Raw genomic sequence first — 19,936 nt, forward strand, 5'->3', positions numbered from 1 at the left:
TGGCAGTTGTTACAGCTGTCTCTGTGCTGCCTGTCTCCATCCCCATGCACCCAACACCATACCTGCCAGAGAAGATGAAGAGACATGAGTGGCGTGCTTGAGGCCCCGCCCCACCCCGTACACAGCAGGTGCCCATTCAGTGCAGGCTGCCTCCCCAGACAGACACAGAGCTCAGGACATGACCTTCTCTGTAGCACTTTCTAAGCCCTGAAGCCCAGCTCCCACTTAGTGAGAATCAATTTAGGGGGTGGGAACCCCCCCTGCCACGTGCTCTCTCGATCGATGGGCAGGCAGGCATCCAGCTGATCACTCTGGCCAATGAGGGATGGATGGCCCCGAACACCTCCCAAGAGGGTGTGGGGATCCCAGTCCCATGGGAGGAGAGAAGTGGGGGTCCACGAGGTACTTGGAGAGGCTTGACCTTGGACTGACTAAGGAGGATGCTCTCGGGGGCCGACTCCCAGGCATGGAGCCCGGACCCTGGCAGCCCCAGGCAAGATGGCCACAGCTCCTTCTTGGAGCCCCAGGCCGAAGCCCCTAGGAAGGAAGCATGCAGAGAGGACCTTCAAAGCCGCAAACCAAGTCTCGCTCTGGGCCAGAGCCCCGAGGGCCAGACATGTTGCCCCAGCTGGGCGGCACGGCCGGGCCAGGAAGAGACACAGGCATCGGCCGGCCTGCGGTCCACCCCGGAGCCCCTGACGGCCAGAGGACCCCTTGCCCGGCTGGGCCTCCGACGGGAGGCCAGGCTGCCCTTCTCCAGGTTCCTGGATGAAGTCACTGTGCGAGTGCTCGACCCCAGGACACTGGAGGCCTTCCGGGGGCCCAGAGGCCGCAGCCCGGAGCCCTCCCCAGGGGAGCAAGGCCCAGGCCCTGCCCAGGAGCCCCTCGCAGGGGCTGCAGCCCCAGAGAAGACCCTGGCCTTGAACCCTCCGCTGTCCTCAGCTGAGGCTGCCGGCAGAGCAGGGTCGGGCCGGGCCATGGAGACTAGTGGTTTTCGAATAGGCAGCGGCAAGCATGGAGGCCAAGCTGCCTCCCCCCAGAAGCCTCCAAGCCGGGTGAGTCTCAGCCTCCGCCCATCCTCCAGCCGGCAGCTAGGCAGAGGTCTGCTGTGGTCCCCTCCCTCCTTCTTCCATGCGTCCTTTCTCCGTGAGTCCTTGCTGACCCCCTCCGCGTTCCCTCCTCACACCCCTTTGAGCATATCTGTAATAGGCAAGACCTTAAGAACCAAAAGAGTGAATCTCTAAGGTGAAATTTCTGGCTTGGGGCAGTCTGACCCGAGTGCGCATGAGTTTTTGCCTCCATGTTTTACCACAGGATTTCATATGATTATCCCTTTGAATGTTTGAACCTCAGACCCCTCCATGTGAGGTAATACGTCACTGTCCTATCGGGCAGATAGATGGATCTGTGTCCTTCACTAATTCCCCCATTTTATAGAATTGGAAACTGAGGCTCGGAGGGGATGCCACTTGCCCCAGGTCACATGGCGGGGGGGGCGGTCTGGCTAGGACCGAGGTCTTCAAATCTCAAAGCAGGTGTCTTTCTCAGCACCTCTGCACCCACGCCCCTGGGCACACAGACACCTTGGCCTCACCGATGGGCAGCAAGACGTGAGCCCCACGTAGCTGTCCCAGGGACCTGGGTGTGCAGAGCAGCACCCCCACCTTGGTGCTGACCTCTGTCTCCCAAACCATCTGTGTCCCTTGGGGCCAGGATGGGGCTTTATGGGCTCTTGAGGACATAGCCCCATCCGGACTCCTCCAGGCACAGGACCGAGGTGGGGGCCGCAGGGCCAGGTTGGCAGAGCTCGTGACCAGGACCCTCCCAGGATGGCTTCCCTACAGGGAGAGGTTGTTTTAAAAACAAAATTCGGGGTGTTGTTCTAACTCGTGATCCCAAGCGCAGTGCACCCCCAGGAGGTTGGTGCCGTCATTATGCTCCCAACGTCCAGAGGAGGAAACTGAGTCTCAGACAGGTCATGGCAGAGGAGCCAGGGTGAGACCCAGGCAGTCGTCACCTCTCCCTCTGCCCCCCTGCTCCTCGCTCGTACCCCCACCGCCCCCCACCACCTCCCCACCCCGGACCTGCCTCATTCTCCAGGGTGAGCCGGGAGCAACATGGCCAGTAGGCAGCCTTCCCCTGCGGCTGCTGGGGCCAGCTGCGCCGAGCTCAGCCCCGGAGTCCTCAGCTTCGGGTACGCTCGGTGCAAGGATCCACTGCGGGTGACCTGGACAGGCCACCCACCCGCTCTGGGCTTCGGTTTTCCTGGCCATGAAGAAAAGGCAGGAATGATCATGATCCTTCTTTTGCCTTGTCACAGGGAATGTACCCAACAGGTGCTCTCCTCCACAAGGGCCTGGCCCTGTGGGACCCCCGTCTCTCTGCCACTCAGCCCTGCACATGGAGCAGCCCTCACTCTGGGGACACTGGGTCCTGGGGGAGCCCCATAACGCCCAGGCCTCTGGAGGATTCCGCGTCTCAAGGCTCCTTGCATGTGCCTCCCAGGACTGCCAGGCGGCACAGGGCTGTGGGGACCCGACGGGGCCCAGCAGTGGGTGCCAGGGGGCAGGGCTCCGTCCTGACGCCTGGAGAGTGTCCTTCCCCAGGGAGGGGGCGGGGGGCATCAGCCCTACACACTCTGCACCCCCAGGGCCAAAAGGCATGGTGAGCATCTGCCCCAGGTCCCCTCTGCTCCAGCCTCACATCAAATACTCAAAATAGGCGGGTCCGAGAGACACCAGGATCAGGCCTGTTTCACAGACCAGGAGCAGACTCAGAGACTAGCGGAGCCCTCCATGTCCTCCCTGGTGTGTGGGGGTGGGAGGGTCAGAGGTCATGGGTAAAGATGCCTGGCACGCAGTAGAGGTTCAGTCCCTGGCATGATGATAGTGATGAAGGTCATGATGGTGGTCCTTCAGCTGCATGTCTCCTGCCCTCCCAGCCTGGACAGGCCTGTGTCTCCAGAACTCCCCCTAGGCTGGGGGTGGAGCTTTAGGGTCGCAGGGCAGACCCCTGGCCTCCAGTCCTTAACCTGAAAGCCCTTTTTTGAGGATAATGCCTGGAGTTTCACCATTAACACCTCGGGGAGGGGGGGGGCAGCTACAAACCGGGGGAGGGACCTAGATCTTAGTCCAGCCTTTGACCCATCTGGCTGAGTGGCCCTGGGTGACCCTGGTCCTCCCCTTCATTGTCTAGTGAACACGAAGCCACAAAGAAGGCAGGCCTCTGAGATCTCCAGCTCTCACTGCCCACAGGCCTGAATGACAGTGTGAATGACATGAACCAGACAATTCCTGAGGTCAGAAGAAGAGAGCAGGAGGGCCAGGGCCAGGGTCATGGAAAGAGAAGCAGGCTGGGGGCTCTGAGGTGGCCCAGGTGGGGTTGTGACAAGACTCCCGATGCCAGGCCTGGGGGCCCCCAGATCCTGTCCCAGGGGCTTCCCCACTGAGTGACCCCGACCGTCACTCCACCTTCCAGGCCTCAGTCTCCCCAAGTCTAGCTAAGCTGTCAGGTGAGTTAGGTGTGGATGATGCCTCTCCCCAGTGGGGGCCCCCCGAGGGGCCTCCGAGGGGGGGGCAGCTGTTTCCCAGCTCCCCAACTGTTGCCACGTGGGAATGTGGGCCGGAGTTGCCAGATCTTGCAAATTTTCAGTAGAAGCCAAAAATACGGAATTTAAAATGTAAACTCTCCCAATTTTTAAATGTTGGCTCAAATGTTTTTTAAAAAATTTTTAAAACCTCTTGCAGGCCAAATACAACATGCTGGCAAGCCGGATTTAGCTCTGGAGGCCAGCTTGCAGCCGCACTCAGCTGGGAACCCGAGGCCCTGCCTGGGGCTACTCATGGAGCCCTGATGGAGGCGGGCAGGGTGGGGAGTGAGACGCGGCCAGGCCTCTGGAATCCCAGGGAGACGGACACTCCTGGCCCCATCTGGGGACAGCAGTGCCAAGCCAGGGCCTGCGTTCAGCACCCCAACTTGCTGGAGGGATCTTGGGCAAGCGCTCACCCTCTCCGCTCCATCGAGTAGGGGGCGGGGGAGCACACAGCTCCCCTTGGTCCTGCAGCGAGGGTATGGGCAGGTGACCTGCTGCGTGCCCAGCACAGGCCAGCCCTGTGGGGGATGCTGAGGGACGCAAAGCCAGCTTCTTACCCAGGGCACAGTCTGTGAGTGCTGCTCTCCCCCCTGCTCCTGGAAAACCCCGCTCTCCTCCTACCTCCCTTTGCTCCTTTTCAGCGTCCTTGGCAGGCTCGGTCCCTCCATGCACGCTGACCTTGAAGTAGCACCTCTGCGCCCCACACTCACTCCCTTGGCGCTCCTCCAGTCCTGTGACTTTTAGTGCTGCGTCTACACCGGCCGCTCCCAGATTCGCATCTCCTGGACCTGTGCACCTGCCCCCTTGGCCGTGTCCCTACTGGGACGTCTGTCAACTCTGAACCTGAGCCCCGATCTTCTCCCCACTGCCTTCCAGCGGCAAGCACCTCTCCGACCTGCACCCTGGCCCCACAGGCCTGGATTGGTGCTGGCGCCTCCGGCTGGGCCCCCAGGGCCCCGCACTCACCCTTCAGCGCGTCCCCCACACAGCGGTGCCAGGGACAGTCCTCTATTTGGCCCTGCAGGGCTTCCGACCCACTCAGGACAGAAGCCCAAGCCCTGACTGTGGCCCGTGACACACAACCCTGCTCCCCACGGGTGACCAGACGCTCCCAGACCCACCGGCCCCCACGCCCAGAGCCTGCTGCTCCCGCCAACTCCGTCCTTGCTCTCGCCCTTCATCTTGACCTCCCTGTGGCCAGTTCCAGCCCCAGCCTCTTCCCTCCCTCACATCAGACACTGGGGCAGCCGGGGCGCTGACATCCCCTGTAATCGGCATCCCCATCCCGCCCGAGACTATCTGCACCATCAGGGCACAAATCTCCTCAGGCTGCCTCCCCGCTGAGTCCCCTAGAACAGGGCGCAGGGTCCATGTTTGTTGAATGAAGGCAAGAAGACATCTTCGAAGGCTGTCCACCCCAGATGATTAAATTTAAAAGGCTGGCTCTCCAGAGGAGCTCTATCCCCAAGACCGTGCCTTACCCATGGCTACCTTGTCAGTCGCAATGTCCTTTAAAACTTTTCCATGCTCCCTAGATGAGGGATTGAGCTCAGAGAGGTTGAGAGACTTGCCAGAGGTCACACAGCTGTGTAGGAGGCCTGAGTCTTCATCAGCGGGAGGTGGGTGACCCCCGTTGTAGCCGCGCCTGGGATTTGAACCCCCCGTGTCCCCTGGAGGTGGAAGTCGGGGAGCAAGATAAGGGGGAAACTGAGGAAGCCAGGCCCCCGAGTGGATTTACGCAGACCCCAGGAGTGGAGCACTAGGGTCAGGGTCTGAGAGGTCAGCCCCCGGCCCCAAAGGAGGGCAGGGACTGGCCCAGCGTCACATGGTGAGGCAGAGCTGGGACCAGAACCCAGGCTCCCTGTGTCCCAGACTTGGCTCTCGGCACCAAGCAGGCCCATCCCCAGACAGGGACTCTCGTTCCTTCTCTCTGTAGTTCGGAAACAGAAGGCCTTGGACTTGGAGTGGAATGGGCAGCTGTGCAACCTGGCCAGACGGTCCAGTGGAGGAGTCACAAACTGGCTGGCGGGAGGCAGGGGGCTGTGGAGCGGGAGGACCCACAGCCTCAGAGGGGCTCCCTGGGCAGGACTCTGTGCAGATGTGCCATTGGGCTCAGGTGCCACCCAGCTGGGGGAGGGGCATGGGGTGGTGAGTGAATGATAGGAGCCAGGAGGGCAGGAAGGCGCTCAGGGTGGAGAGCAGGCGCCTCTGGCTGGGGAGAAGAGCAACTGCAATGGTTCTGGTGTCACCACTTGCCATTGAAGGCCCTGGGGATAGAGACACAGTGGCAGAAACTGAGGGCCCTGCAGTAGGGGTGTCGTTTATAGGGCAGGGGCACGGTGGGAGGCAAATGACCAAGGAGGAGGAGTCCAAAGAGACTGGCGAGATGAGAAGTCTTTTGGTGGGCAAGGAGCTCCTTCAGATGGGTCGTCAGAGAAGGAAGGCACTGGCCACACAAGATCTGGGGCAGAGCATTCCAGGTGCAGGGAAGAAGTGCAAAGGCCCTGAGGCAGGAGCCAGCTGGGTGAGCTTGGGACCAGCAAGGAGGCCAGTGTGGCTGCTGTGTGCCAAGTAAGGGGCAGGTTGGAGGTGAGGCCAGAGGGTTAGGCAGACTTGCCTCCCTCCGTCGCCTCTTGGGAGTGCTTCCTGTGTGCCAGTCACCATGCCCAGGTGCCACTAGGAGGATGGCATTCGGGGACAAAGACAGAGAGCGGGTGGGCTGAGGCAAGGGACCAACAAGCAGGGCTCACAGGATGTTTTAGGGAAATAAAGGTGGCTGCTGGGCTGGACCACCAGGAGCGGACCAGGTCACAGTGTGCTGCAGGAAGAGGTGTGGGGCCATGAGTATGGGAGTCCCCAGAGAAGAGCGCCGGGATCCCACTTGCCTGCAGGTCCCTGGAGGGGCCAGAGGGGCCCTGAGGGTATTTCCTGCCCCATCATTTCACGCTGAGGACCCTGGACGTCCCACAGGCCCCTCATACTCATGGTCCCCAACCATCCCTGCCCTCCTCCTATAACGGAGGCACGACCTCCAGCCCAAGACCCGGGCACTGCCCCCTTTGTCCTCTATCCAGCCCACCAGGCAGGCCCTGGTTTACGTTAGGTGACTTTGAATAAGCCCATCTCAGGCTCTGGTCTTGTTTTTCCTCATCTGTAAAAGGGGCATCTCAGGAATATTCCCAAATCTTATGCTTATGAATAGCAGAGTCAACACGTGAACCTGGGGCTCTGGCCCCAACACCAAGACCATTGCCAAGGGCATAGCACCTCCTCACAGGGCTAGCCTCACTGCTCACCCTGCTCCCCAGCCACATACAGCTGTGACAGCTCATCACATGTGCATCCAGAGCTGCGTCCAGGCTCCCAAGCCCTGGGTGAGGTGCTAGGCTAGCCCTGGGACGTGGCCGGGAAAGGCCCTGCCCCAGGGATTATGCATCTGGTATGGAGACCTAAACCACACAACTCCACTGGGTCTCTATGGAGGGCTGCCTGGAGGAGGCGACCTTTAAGGATGAGGGCACAGGCAGGGGGTCTGGGGAGAATTTGAGACATCATGGAAGGGTCAGAGCCAGGCTTTGGGGTCTGGAGTAGCGGAGTGAAGGAAGGGGGTCCAAGGTGCCAGGGCTAGAGCCCCTCTCCTTCCCCCCAGCCTGCCTGCCCTACCCCCTGCCCCCCCCCCACCACCACCAGGGCAACTCAGCGGCCTCCCCTGACATTCCTTCTTGGGGGCAAAATTCCCAGACAGACCTTTTAGAAGAGCTGAAACACTCAATATAAATAATTAATGTTCGATTTTTAAAATTAAATTTTAATACATTCTTATTAATTTTAGACAAACTCCCTGACAGGTCATTCACTGTGAGTGATTGAGACAACTGGAGACATATGAGGGGTGTCCCTAGCCTTTTGGGGGAAAAGGCCTCTCTCTGGGGGCTGGGTTCCAGGCCCTGCTGGGCTCAGCTCTGTCCTTTGTTTTCCTTGTCTGTAAATTGGGAGCGACCGCTTCCCTGCTGAGCTGTCCCCTTTGAGCCACGGAGCCTCCAATGTGTAAGGCTAAGGCACGGGGAGGGTGTGTGTTGGGGGGGTACTGCCAGTATTTATCCTTGCCATTCTGCTGAGGGGAGCTCCCAGGACGGAGCGGGGGAGTGTCCTTTCTCAACCATTAGCCCCCAGAGGGCAGGGCTCACCTCATTGGCTGCCCCCGCCCACCGCAAGAACTTATCCCAGAGCTAATGAATGTGTGAGAAAGCGTCGGTGGACGGAGGAACACTTGGACTTTTGGGGTTGGGTATGAACCTGGTTGGGGCTGACCCTGAGAAAGCACGGCTCCTCCCACCCTGCGCGGGGCCCTGTGGAGGCCAGGCCTGCTGGGTGCTGGGGGTGACCTGGTGAAGGGACAGGGCTCCCGCCTGGAACTCACAACCAGGGAGAAGAGGCAGGAAAAGACACGCCACAGTGGTGTAGGATCTAGGCATGCACTGTCCGTGTTTATTGAGCGCCTGCTGTATGCCGGGATCTAGTGTGCGGAGCTCGGTGATGGGGACCTGGGAAAGGTGGGCCTGGGGTGGATATAGGGGGGTTTCGGGGGAGGCACTGGCCTGGCGGCCAATTCTTTGTCTTTAGTGGAGGAGAGTATTTAGAGGGGGTCTGGGCTCGTGGTCTCCGACAACTTTTAGAGTGAGTGTTGTGTCTGGCGGCCAATCCGGGCCCCCGGCGGATCCTTCCTTCTAAAATTCCTTCCCCCACCCAGCCCCTCCGCAGCCCGCCGGTGCTGAAGGGCAGCAGAGCGCTTCGTCCGCCTCCCCCTGCCCCCAACCCCGGCTCGCAGGTGAGGAAACAGGCCAGCGGAGTCCCGGGAGGGCCTGCCCCAGCACCCGGGGAGTTGGCGGCCGAGCCTGGCCGAGGCCCCCGGGCCGGGCCTCCTAGCTCGGCGCTGTTGGCCGGGCTGCGCCCTCGCCCGGCGGGGCGGTGGGGGAGGCGGCGTGGGGCCCGGACCGGAGCGGAGCGCGCTCCCGGCGGACGCGGCGGCGGCGCCCGGAGCGAGGGGCCGGGATGGGCAGTCATCAGTCTTCCCAGGTGTGTCGCGTGGTCCCTGGGCTCAGACCCCCGTCCCCCTTTAGGGCCAGTCGTGGCACGGAAAGACGGGGGAAAGCCCCCGGGAGCGGCCTCTCCCGGGCGATGGAGAGCCCGCCCCGCGCCCCGCGCTCCGCGCAGGAAGTGCGATCCCGCCCGGGCCGCTCGCGGTTTCCAACGGTCGCCGGCGCCCGCAGGGTTAACGGCAGCGGGTGGGTCTCCCCGCCCGGCGCGCGGAGGGGCTGCCCGGCTGTGCGGGGCTGGGCAGGGAGGGTCTCCTAGCCGCGCGCGGGCGGGTCTGCGCAAGCCCGGCAGGGAGCCCCGCCGGCGAGCTGGGCGCGCATGGGTTAATCCCTCGGGCCCGGGAGGGGCGAGTCAGGCCCGGAACCCCAGAATCTGAGGGCAGCGGGGTCTCTGACTGAGGAGTCTGAGGTCCCAAATGCCATCACCCTTGGATCGTGTGAGTGTCGTGTTCTGCAATCCCGTATGGCTCCCAATTCCCGGATTCGAACATTCTCCGACTAGGAGATTCTGCGATTCCGGGCTCGGCTTCCTCCGGGAGGGAGCGCGGAGCTGGAAGGGTTAACGGGCGGGGCGGGGGGGGGGTGAGGTGAGCGGCGGGGGCCGCGGCCGGGGGAGAGTTAACGGGGCCGGGCCGGGTCCCCCTTCTTCGGGCGAGCCCGGGATCGCCCCGGGCCGTGCCATCCCGAGTCCCCGGGCTGGTCCCCTCTTCTCCCCTCCCCCCGGGGGGGCGTAACTCGGTGCCGGGGAGCGCGGCGGCCCGGGCGGGCTCACCTGTTACTCGGCCGCGGCCCGGCGCACCCCCCTGAGTCTCGGGGAGCGCGGCCGGGGGGCAGGGGCTGGGGGCGCGCGGGCCGGGCTTGCTGCCGACAGAGCCGCGCGGGGCGCCCCGCCGCCGCGCCCGCCCGTGCCCGCTGTGCCCGGCTCCGCCCGGCGCGGCCGCGGAGCGCACGCCTCCTGCCTGCTGACCCTCTCGTTTGGTTTCTCGCAGGCCTCTGCCGCAGACATGGAGAAACTCAGGTGAGTGCATCGGCTCCCGAGCCGCGGCTCGCGGGGCCGGGTCGGGGTGGGGGCGCTCGGGAGGGCGGGGGGGGAGGGCTCCGCCCGGGCGCAGCCACGGGGCCCGGGCCGCCTCGGCGGGGCTGGCGCGGGCCGGTGTGCCGCCGCGGGGTGCGTGTGTGCGCGCCGCGAGACAATGGGGAGCCCCGCGCGCGGGGGCTCCTCGGCCCGGGCCGGGGTGGCCGTGACGGGGGGAGGGGGTGCGCCGCGAGGGCCTGCGCCGGTGCACCGCCCCGGACTCTCGACTGCCCCCCACACACACCGGGACCCTCCGGGCTTCCGCGCCCGCTGTGCGCTGAGTCCCCGCGCCGGCTTGTTTCCCCCCCCCCCCGCCCCCAGCTGACAGTTGCCTGGTTCTGAGCTTTTAAGTTTCCGCCTCGTGGGGGCGGGGGTGGGGGATGGAGTCCTCGCGGCTGGCCAGCGAGTCGGGCGCGTCTTGGAGCCATTTTGGGGGAATCCCGCGAGTCTGGGGAGTGTCCCCTGCGGCCTCCCTCCGGGTGCTAAACTTTGAGCCATCGTGGACTGCACCGGGCTCCCTTCGGGGCAGGCCAGGGATCAGCCGATGTGAATATTCACGACTTCCTCCTCGACTTCCCTTGGCCACCCTGACCCCCACTTTGGGAACACCCCTCCCGTGTTTTCCTTCCGGAGTCTGAGCTGAGGCGTTGTGTGGGCAGCAGGCCCAGCTCTGACTGCTGGGTTTCGGCACCGTCCCCGAGGTCCAGAGGGTCTCTTGACCTACCCCCTCCGGCTGCCCCTCCTCCCAAGGCCAGAATCAGCATCCCCGGGGAACGGGCTAGGTAGCCAGGACACCCATTCCCTGAGGGTCTGGGACCTAGCAGAGCCCAGGCTTGTTCCAGAACATGCCCCACGGGCTAGGGGAAAGAGACCCGGCTGGCCCTTAGTGCTGTGGGTGAGTTGGGAATGCCCAGGGGGCAGCCTGAGACAGGTGGGCTCACACAGAGGCCCCAGACTGGCTGTTCAGAGCAGGGCCATCTCCTGGCCACTGAGCTGGAGTGCAGCCCTCTCTTGTGGGTCCCACAGGGCATGGTCACAGTGGTCCCTGGCTGGGAGGAGGGGTCCAGTGTCTTAGGTCATAGGAGCTCAGACTCCAAATCTGATGTTCAGTCAGACCCGCCTTGTCATGGTCAAGGTCCAGGTGGGGCCGGTGAGGCCCAAGGAGCAGCGGCCCTGGCTCTGGCCACACAGATGAGCTTAGGCCTCTGAGCTCAGGACAGGGCCCTCCCCGGTACCCTTGCCCCTCCCCGGTACCCTTGCCCCTCCCCCAACTTGGCTGTCATCTCACCGGTCTCCCCACCTGGGATGGGTCCCTAGGAAGAAGGGGACACTACTTAACTCAGCTGGGACTTGAAAGCCAGGTAGCATTCGTGGGGCACCCCCAGACCAGCTTGGGGAATGGGGGTGGTTCTCTTTCTCTTTTTCTCGCTCTCCATGCCCCTAGCCAAGGCCTTGAGCACCCAACCCTGTGTTCTGGGCAGTGGGGACAGAGAAGACACAGGTGGGCGGGTGAGCCACCTGGGCAGATCCACTGCCTGAGATGCTACGGGCGTCAGGCATGGCTTTGCCAAGGGGGCTGAGGGCTTCCCTGGGCCGAGTCCCAAAGGCCAGTGGCAGTAGCCAGGGCCTGGGCTCCTGGGCTGCTCTGGGCCACTTGGGCTTTCAGCCGAGGCAGGATTTTGGAGCTGGTGGGAGTGGGGATCCCATGGGGCCAGGACGCAGCACAGCATCCCACAACCGGGGAGGGTCCTGACCTCCCCTTCTCACCCCGTTAGTGTTCTCAGAGCTACCTCAAGGGCCTTTCCAGACCCGTCCTTCCCAGCCGACACAGGGGCTGCCCCTGTGGGGTTCCGTCCTGCATTTAGTCTTGGACCAAGAGGTCCCGAGGGATGTAGGGGAAGTTGGGCAACAGGGGTAGGTCATGGGGCTTGGGGTCCCACAGAGCCAGTCTCTGGCCTCGGTTTTCTCATCTGTGAAGTGGATATCCTAATCACTGGCTCTTCCCTCGCCCCCCGGCAGGGCTGTTGGGAGAATGATGTGCCTCACCTGAGACATGGCCCATAGGTCTGAACCACACTATGGTGGGATCCCCAGGCAGGAGCAGAGGCATTTGTGGTCCAACTGAAGGGGTCTTGGGGTGTCCAGAGAATGACCCTGTGCTTGGGCCCCGCCTCCTGCCCCTAGAGTGCATTTCTGCACATTGCAAGCTGGTCCTGGGGGTCTGACCTGAGCTCCCGGAGGGCAGGTCCTTTGCCCCATCCCGTGCTCGACATCCTATCCCCGCTGTGGGGTCTGGAACCAAGCCTGGCTCGTGGGAGGGTCCAGGAAATATGTGATGAGTGAACAAAAGGACCCTCTCACTTTGCCCTTCAGTGGCTCCCTTTGTGGGTTCCCCTTGCCCCAGCCGCTCTGCCGACTCCCTCTGCTCACCACCCACCCCATACTGAAGTCCCCCTTCTCAGGCCCAAACACGCTGCCGGGCCTTTCTGCCTTGGCCTGTGCTGCCCTTCCACCTGCCTTCTTGTCCACGTGACAAACCCTTGGTTCTCCCTGTCACCTTTGCTCTGTGGCTTTTGTGCCTCTCTTGCCCCTCACTCTCCCACCCCCTGAGTGGACTCATTCCCTGTCTGTGTACCGAGTCCTGCACTGGGCACTGAGACTGAGTAAGACCCAGGACAACCCTCCAGGGCAGGCGGGGGACGCAGGCCCATCAACAGATCTTCCCAGGGATCCCAGGCCAGGGACACTGGCTTGGAATATCAGGGAGGGCTTCCTGGAAGCGGGGATACTTGAGCCAAGGCTTGAAGAATGAATAGGAGTTTGCAAGGAAGATAAACTGGACAGACCTCCCAAGAGGCCCAAGGGCCACGGGAGACCCGAGGAAGCAGGGATGCGTTTTCGGAAACAGGTTGAGGGGGTGGGGAGCGCAGGTCAATGGAGTGCCCTCCAGCGTGCCCCAGAGGGGAGCCCTTTCTAGCAGAGCCTGGGTCTGCCCCCTCGTTTTTTCCAGCCCCAGCGCCGTGCAGGGGCTGGCCCACGGTCGTGCTCCCCCAGGTCCGGCCATCTCTGACCGGGGGGCCCCGCCGGGGCTGGCCCACGGTCGTGGTCCCCCAGGTCCGGCCATCTCTGACCAGGGGGCCCCGCCGGGGCTGGCCCACGGTCGTGGTCCCCCTGGCATCCTGGGTCCCCCTGCCCTCGCTCCCTCAGCCCTCCTGCCTCTGACAGCTTGTGCAAGTCTTCCTGTGACACTCCAGGATTTGTGGCTATTAGCGAGTCCCGGCTGGCTGTCTGCGCGCGGGGCGCCGCGGCTAATCCCCAAATTAATCCGCTCCTCTGCTTTCCTCTGCACAGGGTCCCTCTGCCTTCGCTCCTGCCGTGGCCACTTTGTCTGCTGCAGGCCTTTGGGCAAGCCCCGTCCCCTCTGTGATGTAGGAAAGTGGGTCAGCCGCTGCAGGCGCGGAGCAGGTGCCCCGGAAAGCAGAGCTCTCCCCGCTGTGCGTCCACCCCGCCCGCTCCCCCAACTAGCATTTTTCAAAGTTGTGAACTGTGACCAGCATGCAGAAAAGGGAATAAATATCTGTGCAGTTTAGAGATTAAGTTTAGAAGGCCAGCACCCAGGTCAAGAAGATGACCGCTGCCAGCCTACGAGGGATGCCCCAAGACCCCTCCCCAGTCACGGCTCCCTCCGGCTCCCCGGAGGCCTCCAGGGCCCTGGCGTATGTGACAAGCAGTTCTTTGTTCTCAGCATCATTTGGCCACCTGAGAGCATCCCTAACTGACAGAGGTCGTTTTCTGCCTGGTCTAGAACCTCACATCCACGGAGTCTTCCAGCTTGTATTTTAAAGGCTGGTCTTTTTTCACTAAAAGGTCGGGTTGGCGTGCTGGCGGGGGGCGGGGGTGGCCCACAGCTGGCTGTCTTGGGGGCAGCACGTGTGAGTGACGTGACTGCCGTCCCTCTCTTCGCTGCTGGAGGAGTGGGGCGGCTTCCGGCCTGGGCCACCGTGGACGGAGCTGCTGGACCTTCCGTCCAGGTGCTCTGGGGGCCACGTGCTGCATGGCTGGGGGTACGCCCCGGAGCAGAGCTGCATGGTCAGGAAGAAGCAGGGGGCCACGCTCGGCAGGGTGCTGCTTCTAGTCCAGCCCTGGGTCCTTGGGAGGCCCTGTGTCTCCACGGCCGCCCGGCACTCGGCATCTTGGCATCATCGTCAGGGGAGAGGGGTGCTAACTGCACTCCCCTGGATTGCTGCTCATTGGGGGTTCCTCTTCTGTAAGTTCTGTGTGTGTTTTCCCATCAGGCTGTCTGACCGGCTTGTGGGTGTTCTTCAGCCTGGTCTTTGTCACTCGCGCGTGTGCGAATCCCCCCAGCGACCGCTTGCCCTTGAAGTGGTCCTCTGATGAGCACAGGTTCTTCCTTTTAATTCGGTTGAATGTTTTCGGCTCTTCCTTTCGGATTAAAGCTTTTTGCACAGGGACACCCCAGTGTTCGGGCCGACGCTCTTTGACGCACTCAGATGACTGATGTTTATTGTGATTCTGCCCCTGTCAGTGGCCACTCTCCATGCTGGAGACACTGTGGGGAAACACCAGCCTGACATCCTGGAGATAGAGACGGACATCGGGTCGTGGCAGAAATGTCAAATCCCACTGACCTCCTCTCCCATGACTCTCCCCTCTAGCCTCCTGGCCTCCTTGCCTTTCCTCAAACACATTGGACATGCTCCTGCCCCAGGGCCTTTGCACAGGCTGTTCCTTTCGATCTGGAATGTTCTTCCCCAGATATCCCTCCTTTCACATCTTTTTCAGATGTCAGGGGGACGGGGGGGGGGCTTTCCTGACCACTCATTCCATTTATAATATCAACCCCCCACCTTGTCCCCTCTCTGCCTTGATTTTCCCAGCCACCCTGATCTCCAGCTGTCTAATGATTTGCTTTATTTCTTTATCTTGTTTATTATCTGTCTCCACCCCCCACCCCTGTCCAGAACAGCAGTCCACTGCTGATCCCCAGTGCTTAGAACTGGCATGTAGTAGGTGCTCAGTAAATGATTTTGGATGAGACCACACTGTGGCAAACAGTGAGGAAGGAGGAGCGGGACGGCCACTCCCCGCTCCTCACAGTGCTTGAGAGGGGGCCTCTCCCTCGCTTGTGCCCCCACCCTACCCCCTCGGCCCTCAGGGACTAGTGTTTTATTATTATTATTTTTTTAAATCACCCCCTGAAGGGTATTTGGTTGGCCCAGTGGTTAGAGAACATAAATCACCCCCTGGGAGGCCCTCAGAGCTGCGAGAGCCTCTGGTGGAGGGATTTGGCCTCAACAGGAGATGGGGGGCCCTACTGAGATGAGGAGGAGCAGGGATGGGGGGCTTCTGGCTGGGGGACCATTCGGGGCAAGAGCCTGGGGGCAGGTGGTAGAGGGGCACATGGAGGCAGGGCCTGAAGGTGGGGCGCTCTTCCTCACGGGGTGGCTGAGCTCTGACCTTCCCGGTAGTCTCCGCCTCCTGCCCTCCCAGCAGTGAAGGATCACAGAGCTACGTCCCCAGGCATCAGGATGGTGCCCAGCTGGAAGAGTCCTGTCTGTGTTGGACCAAATGGTGCAGCCCACTCACCTGTGCATGCCCACGACACCTGTCCCGTCAGACAAGCAGGCTTCCCATCCCCCCCTTCCAGTAGCCCCCTCCTCCGGGCCACACCAGCACCCTTCCTGAAGCCCGGAGCCGAGGGCACACCTCTGACAGCGCCAGATCCCCGCTGGCCCCCCAGAAGATCCAAACTCCTGTGTGGCACCCAGGCCACCTTTAGCCCCACGCATGGCTGCTCCCCGGGCTGGTCACTCGGAGGTGGCCTGTCCTGCCTCCCTCCAGACCCCCCTCAGGGACCCCTTCTCCCACCCAGGAGGCTCCACTGCCTTGGCCCTCTGGGTTGTCACTGTCAATTTAATTTGCTCATCGATCGCATGCTTGACAAATATTTATTGAGCATCCACTGTTGGCTAGAGGCTGTCGTAGGCACTGAGGATACAGCAGGGACCAAAAACTTCCTCTAGTTAGGGAACCTAACTGAACCTCTCTCATTCTCCCCTCTAGTTAGGGGAGACAGAAGACTTTTATAAAATAAGTATCACAGTGACCAGTGCTGTGGAGATGAAAAATGCCCCCAAACAGAAGGGCAGTGAGTGGGTTGGGGTTGGGGCAGCACAGCCTGGGAAGCCCCCCACCCCAGGGAGGTGATACCTGGGTGCAGGCCTGAGCAGGTGAAGGGTCACCAGGCCCGTGTGAGGGGGAAGAGCTCCAGGCCGAGGGAACGGCAGGTGCAAGGTGCAGAGGAAGGTGCTGACCTATGAGAAATGGGGACAGGCCAGAGTGGCTGAGCAGAGTGATGAGGAGGCCGGGGAGGTGAAGGGGACAGATGGAGGCTGGGGGTGAGTGGGGCCTGCTGAGCGCTTGCGAGCGGAGCCACAATGTGGCCATGTCTGTGTGGAGCAAGGGGGCAAAGCTGGGAGGTCAGGACGGAAGGAAGGGCAGGGACCAGGAGAGTCGTGGTGGCAGCTCTGACCGCCCAGGCAGTGGCCGTGGAGGTGGGCAGAGGGTTCTGGTGTATTCAGGAGGGGAGTGGACAGGGTCCCCTGACGGGCTGGGTGTGGGGTGTGACGGAAGTGGGGGAGCATCCAGAACAACTCCTGGGTGTTGGGCCTGAGCAAAGGGTGGAGCCTTTGTCACCTGAGATGGGGACAGCTGCAGGGGGAGAGCAGGTTTGGGGACGCATAAGCTGCCATCTTACCCACAGGCCTGGGGTACCCCTACTGCACACCTGCTCTGGGCAGACCCCCCTGTCCTGGAGGGCAGCCCCTTTCTCTGGGCAGGGTGGGCATGCAGTAGGCGTTCGTTGAGGATTGAAGGACTGGCTAGCATTGTGGTCTCAAACCTGCCAACTCAAGGAGAGGTTTCCCGGGGACCGGCCGCCTGCTGAGACCCATCTGATGCCTCCAGGATTGCCATTGGGTTTTCTTGTCCCTTTCCCCCAGACTGCCTACTCTCCACCTTTTGTCTCCTCCACCCCACCCGGCAGGCCCAGTCCCTCCCTAAGTGGAGTCCCCCAAGGCTCTCTGCCCTACTTCTAAACCTGACCCTAGTGGAGGAAGGCTTAAGTGCTAATTCTCACTATGGTGTGAATGACTACCTCTCTTTGATTTCTCCCTTTGGGTTTCAAGGCACTACAAAGAGACCCTCCACATAGACTATTTCTGCATCCGTAGAGTGGGCATAATAATAATAGCACCTACATTAGAAGGTTGTTTCCAAGATTACATTTTTACCATGGATCTTGGCACGTGGTTAATGCTCTGGCTGTTAACTGCCTGGCCCTCTGAGAGTTGCTCCTTTTCCATCCCTCTGCAGGCCCCTGAGGTGCTGGGGCTCGTGGGCCGGTCAGAGGACCCGCATCGGGGCAACAGTGAGGCATCCGTCTTGCTGGAGTCACCGCTCCCTGAGATGGGGAAGACAAGATGGCTGTCGGGTGAAGGCAGCAGGATGTGGGGCCAGGTCTCCTGGGGTCCTCAGCCCCTCTTCCCACGTCCCTCATGGCCTATAGCATGGGGGTGCTCTGCCGGGGCAGGTGTTGTGCCTCTGTGTCCAGTGTCCTGGCAGGAGGGGTGGCGGCCAGGGCTGGGGGACCCGCGGTGATGTTTGGAGGGGCCGCCCTGGAGAAGGGAGGCCAACCTGGGAGAGGTGCTTACTAGGAGCCAGCACTAGCCTGGTGCTCTTTGGAGAGGCCCTTGCCCCTGGCCATGACTTCTTTGTCTGCCGATGGGCGGCACCCCTATCCAGGGAGGTGAGGATTCAGTGAGGACACCTCAGTGGCACACAGTAGGTCTCACTGGGTGACTGACTGACTGACTGGGAGTCATCTCAGGGAGCCATTTCCAGGAAGAGGTCACGGTGGTCACAAGTGCCCCTTTGGGCTTTGAACCTGAAGCCCAGAAGGGCGGGCTCCTTCCGGCGCACTGTCATAGCTCCCCTTTTCTTCCAGATGGGGTTTGCCCTCCTGGAGACCATCTCCTGCAGGCCTGGAGAGGTGCAGGGGAGGGTAGATGGGGAGGGGAGGGGAGGGCGGGACCAGCCAAGGGCCCAGAGGGGTGGGGCGTGGAGGGAGTGCAGGGTTGGGGCCAGCTGGCCATGCCCCGCAGTGTAGGGGTTCCCGATAAGCCTCCCACAGCTCTGATTAATTTCATGATCCCCAGAATTCCAGAAAACAGGCCCTCCCACTGATCCAATTAATCTGTGCCCGTGTCTGTTTGCAGTGGCGAGCCGGCCGGTGGGGTGGTCAAATTAGTGAAGTCAGCATGGGTCCTTTGGTGGCTGGTCATGAACCCCATCATCGAAGGATTGAATGGTGGCGCCGGGGCTCCAGGGTGGGATGGCAGGTGCTGGGAGGTTAATTCGGGAGCCCCTCGTCGCCTGTGGGGCCAACTCCACGGTCATTCCATCCATCCATTTCCCCGTGGGTGCCGCCCCTGAACACCGACTCTGGGTGGAGGGCAGGTATGGCCTCAGGGCAGGGGAGGGGTCTGGGGCTAAGTGTTCATGGTCCGGCTTCCAGGCCCCCCAGTCTAGAGTAGGAGACCAGTGAAAGGGCAGATGACCCACAGTGCCCAGCTGGGTGTTAGGAAAGAGGGGTTCGGGCAGGAGTGCCCAAGGAGCCCTCACAGAGCCAGGGGTTCTGGGGACTTCCTGGGGCCCCTGTGGCTTGCCCCACCCTGCCTGAGGCAGCCACCTTGGGTTCCCCTTGCTGGCTCAGCCACCAGAGGGACAGCCCCAAGCCCAAGCCTGGTGCCCGGAGGGAAAGGACCAGACCCTTGACCTGCACTCAGCACCTTCTGCCCACGTCTCCCTGGCCAGCCCCTAGTCGGCCCTTCCCCCCAGGCCTGGGCTCTGGGATGCACCCTGGCCCCTGCCAGGATGTTCTTGCCTCCTGACCTTCGAGAAGGAGAAGGAGGTGCTGTGGGCCAGGGAGGGCTCAGCCATGCCGTTAACTCCATGGGTCCTGACAGGCCGGGAGTGAGGACAGACAGCATTCCCATGGAGCAGGGAGGGAATGGGGCAGTACCTGGAGGGTCAAGAGAAGGTTGTTCTCGATGTGGGAGACATAACTCTTTCGTATGCCAGAGAGAATGCTCTGGAAGAGAGGGAGGGGCTGGTGCTTGGGGAGCAAGGGGAGAGTCGCTGAGCCATGCCTGGAGTGGGCGGGGGGCCGCCTGGCGGGCTGTCTGTAGTAACAGCGGGCAGTGCCGGGTGTCGGGGCAGATGCAGGTAGGTGGCTACACCTGGCGGGGACATCTGTGCAAGCTCCCTCAGGCGGCTTCATTTCCTCAGTGGAGAAGGAAGCGAGGTGATCAGCTGGGAGGAGTGGGGGGGGGCTGAGCAGGGAGCAGAAGGTGTGAAGTCGTTTTCCAGGCGGTGGGGGGGTGGGCAGGGGACGGACAGGGAATGTGAGAACATTCCAGATCATTGTGTTGGATGAGCGGAAAGTGGGGCCCTGTCACGCAGCTCCGTGATTTCCTGCCGTCCATGGAGAGGCGGCCTTCACCAGGCTGGGGTTTGGCCCCGATGAAGGGAGGGCCGGGGAGGGCATGTGGAGAGTGGCGCCCGGGCCCCCGGGGGGGTGGTGGAGGGATGGGCGTCCCCGTGGTGAGCTGGGAAGAGAGCAGGGTGTCAGAAGTGGGATCGCCGAAGGGAGGTGGCATTGGGGAAGGCCAGCGGGGCATCCCCGTGGGTGTGGGAGCTGGTCCGGGCACTCCCTCCCTGCCCCTGGAGTGCAAGCCCCCCGCCGCGTGCCCCCCACCGCCGGTCCTCATTGCACTTGCGTGTTTCCACGTGCCAGCCACGTGCTGGGGACCTGCGTTCTCTGACACTGACAGCCCCCTCTCCCAGCCAGCCTCCGGAGGCCGACACACCATCTGTCCACAGGCCTTTGTCACTGGTGGGGGTCGACAGGGCCCCACGCTGGGCATCGGGAGGCCTGGGATTGGCCTGACTCACACATGACATTTCAGGTCATGTGGCCACTCAGCGCCAGGGTCTTTGTCTATAATGCAGACGTGATGAGGACCCGTGTGGACAGCAGTGACCCGCAGGCCCCCAGAGCCCGGCTGCTTCCCTCTGTTCCTCTTTGGGGGC

General features: G+C 62.3%; 1 protein-coding gene across 1 annotated transcript in view; it reads left to right on the top strand.

Annotated features, from left to right (window-relative positions):
* The first annotated feature begins 440 nt into the window (after positions 1-440).
* BEGAIN (brain enriched guanylate kinase associated) overlaps positions 441-19,936 on the top strand; it is a 35,153-nt gene continuing 15,657 nt past the window's right edge. Inside the window, exons 1-2 of the mRNA XM_088024993.1 lie at positions 441-1,055; positions 9,678-9,706. Of these exons, the coding sequence (XP_087881119.1) occupies positions 441-1,055; positions 9,678-9,706 (644 nt within the window). The remainder of the gene's footprint in view (positions 1,056-9,677; positions 9,707-19,936) is intronic.

Source organism: Eumetopias jubatus, unplaced genomic scaffold, assembly GCF_037043125.1.
Source record: "Eumetopias jubatus isolate StellerSeaLion01/CBP00866 unplaced genomic scaffold, mEumJub1_p1.0 scaffold_7, whole genome shotgun sequence".
NCBI lineage: Eukaryota > Metazoa > Chordata > Mammalia > Carnivora > Otariidae > Eumetopias > Eumetopias jubatus.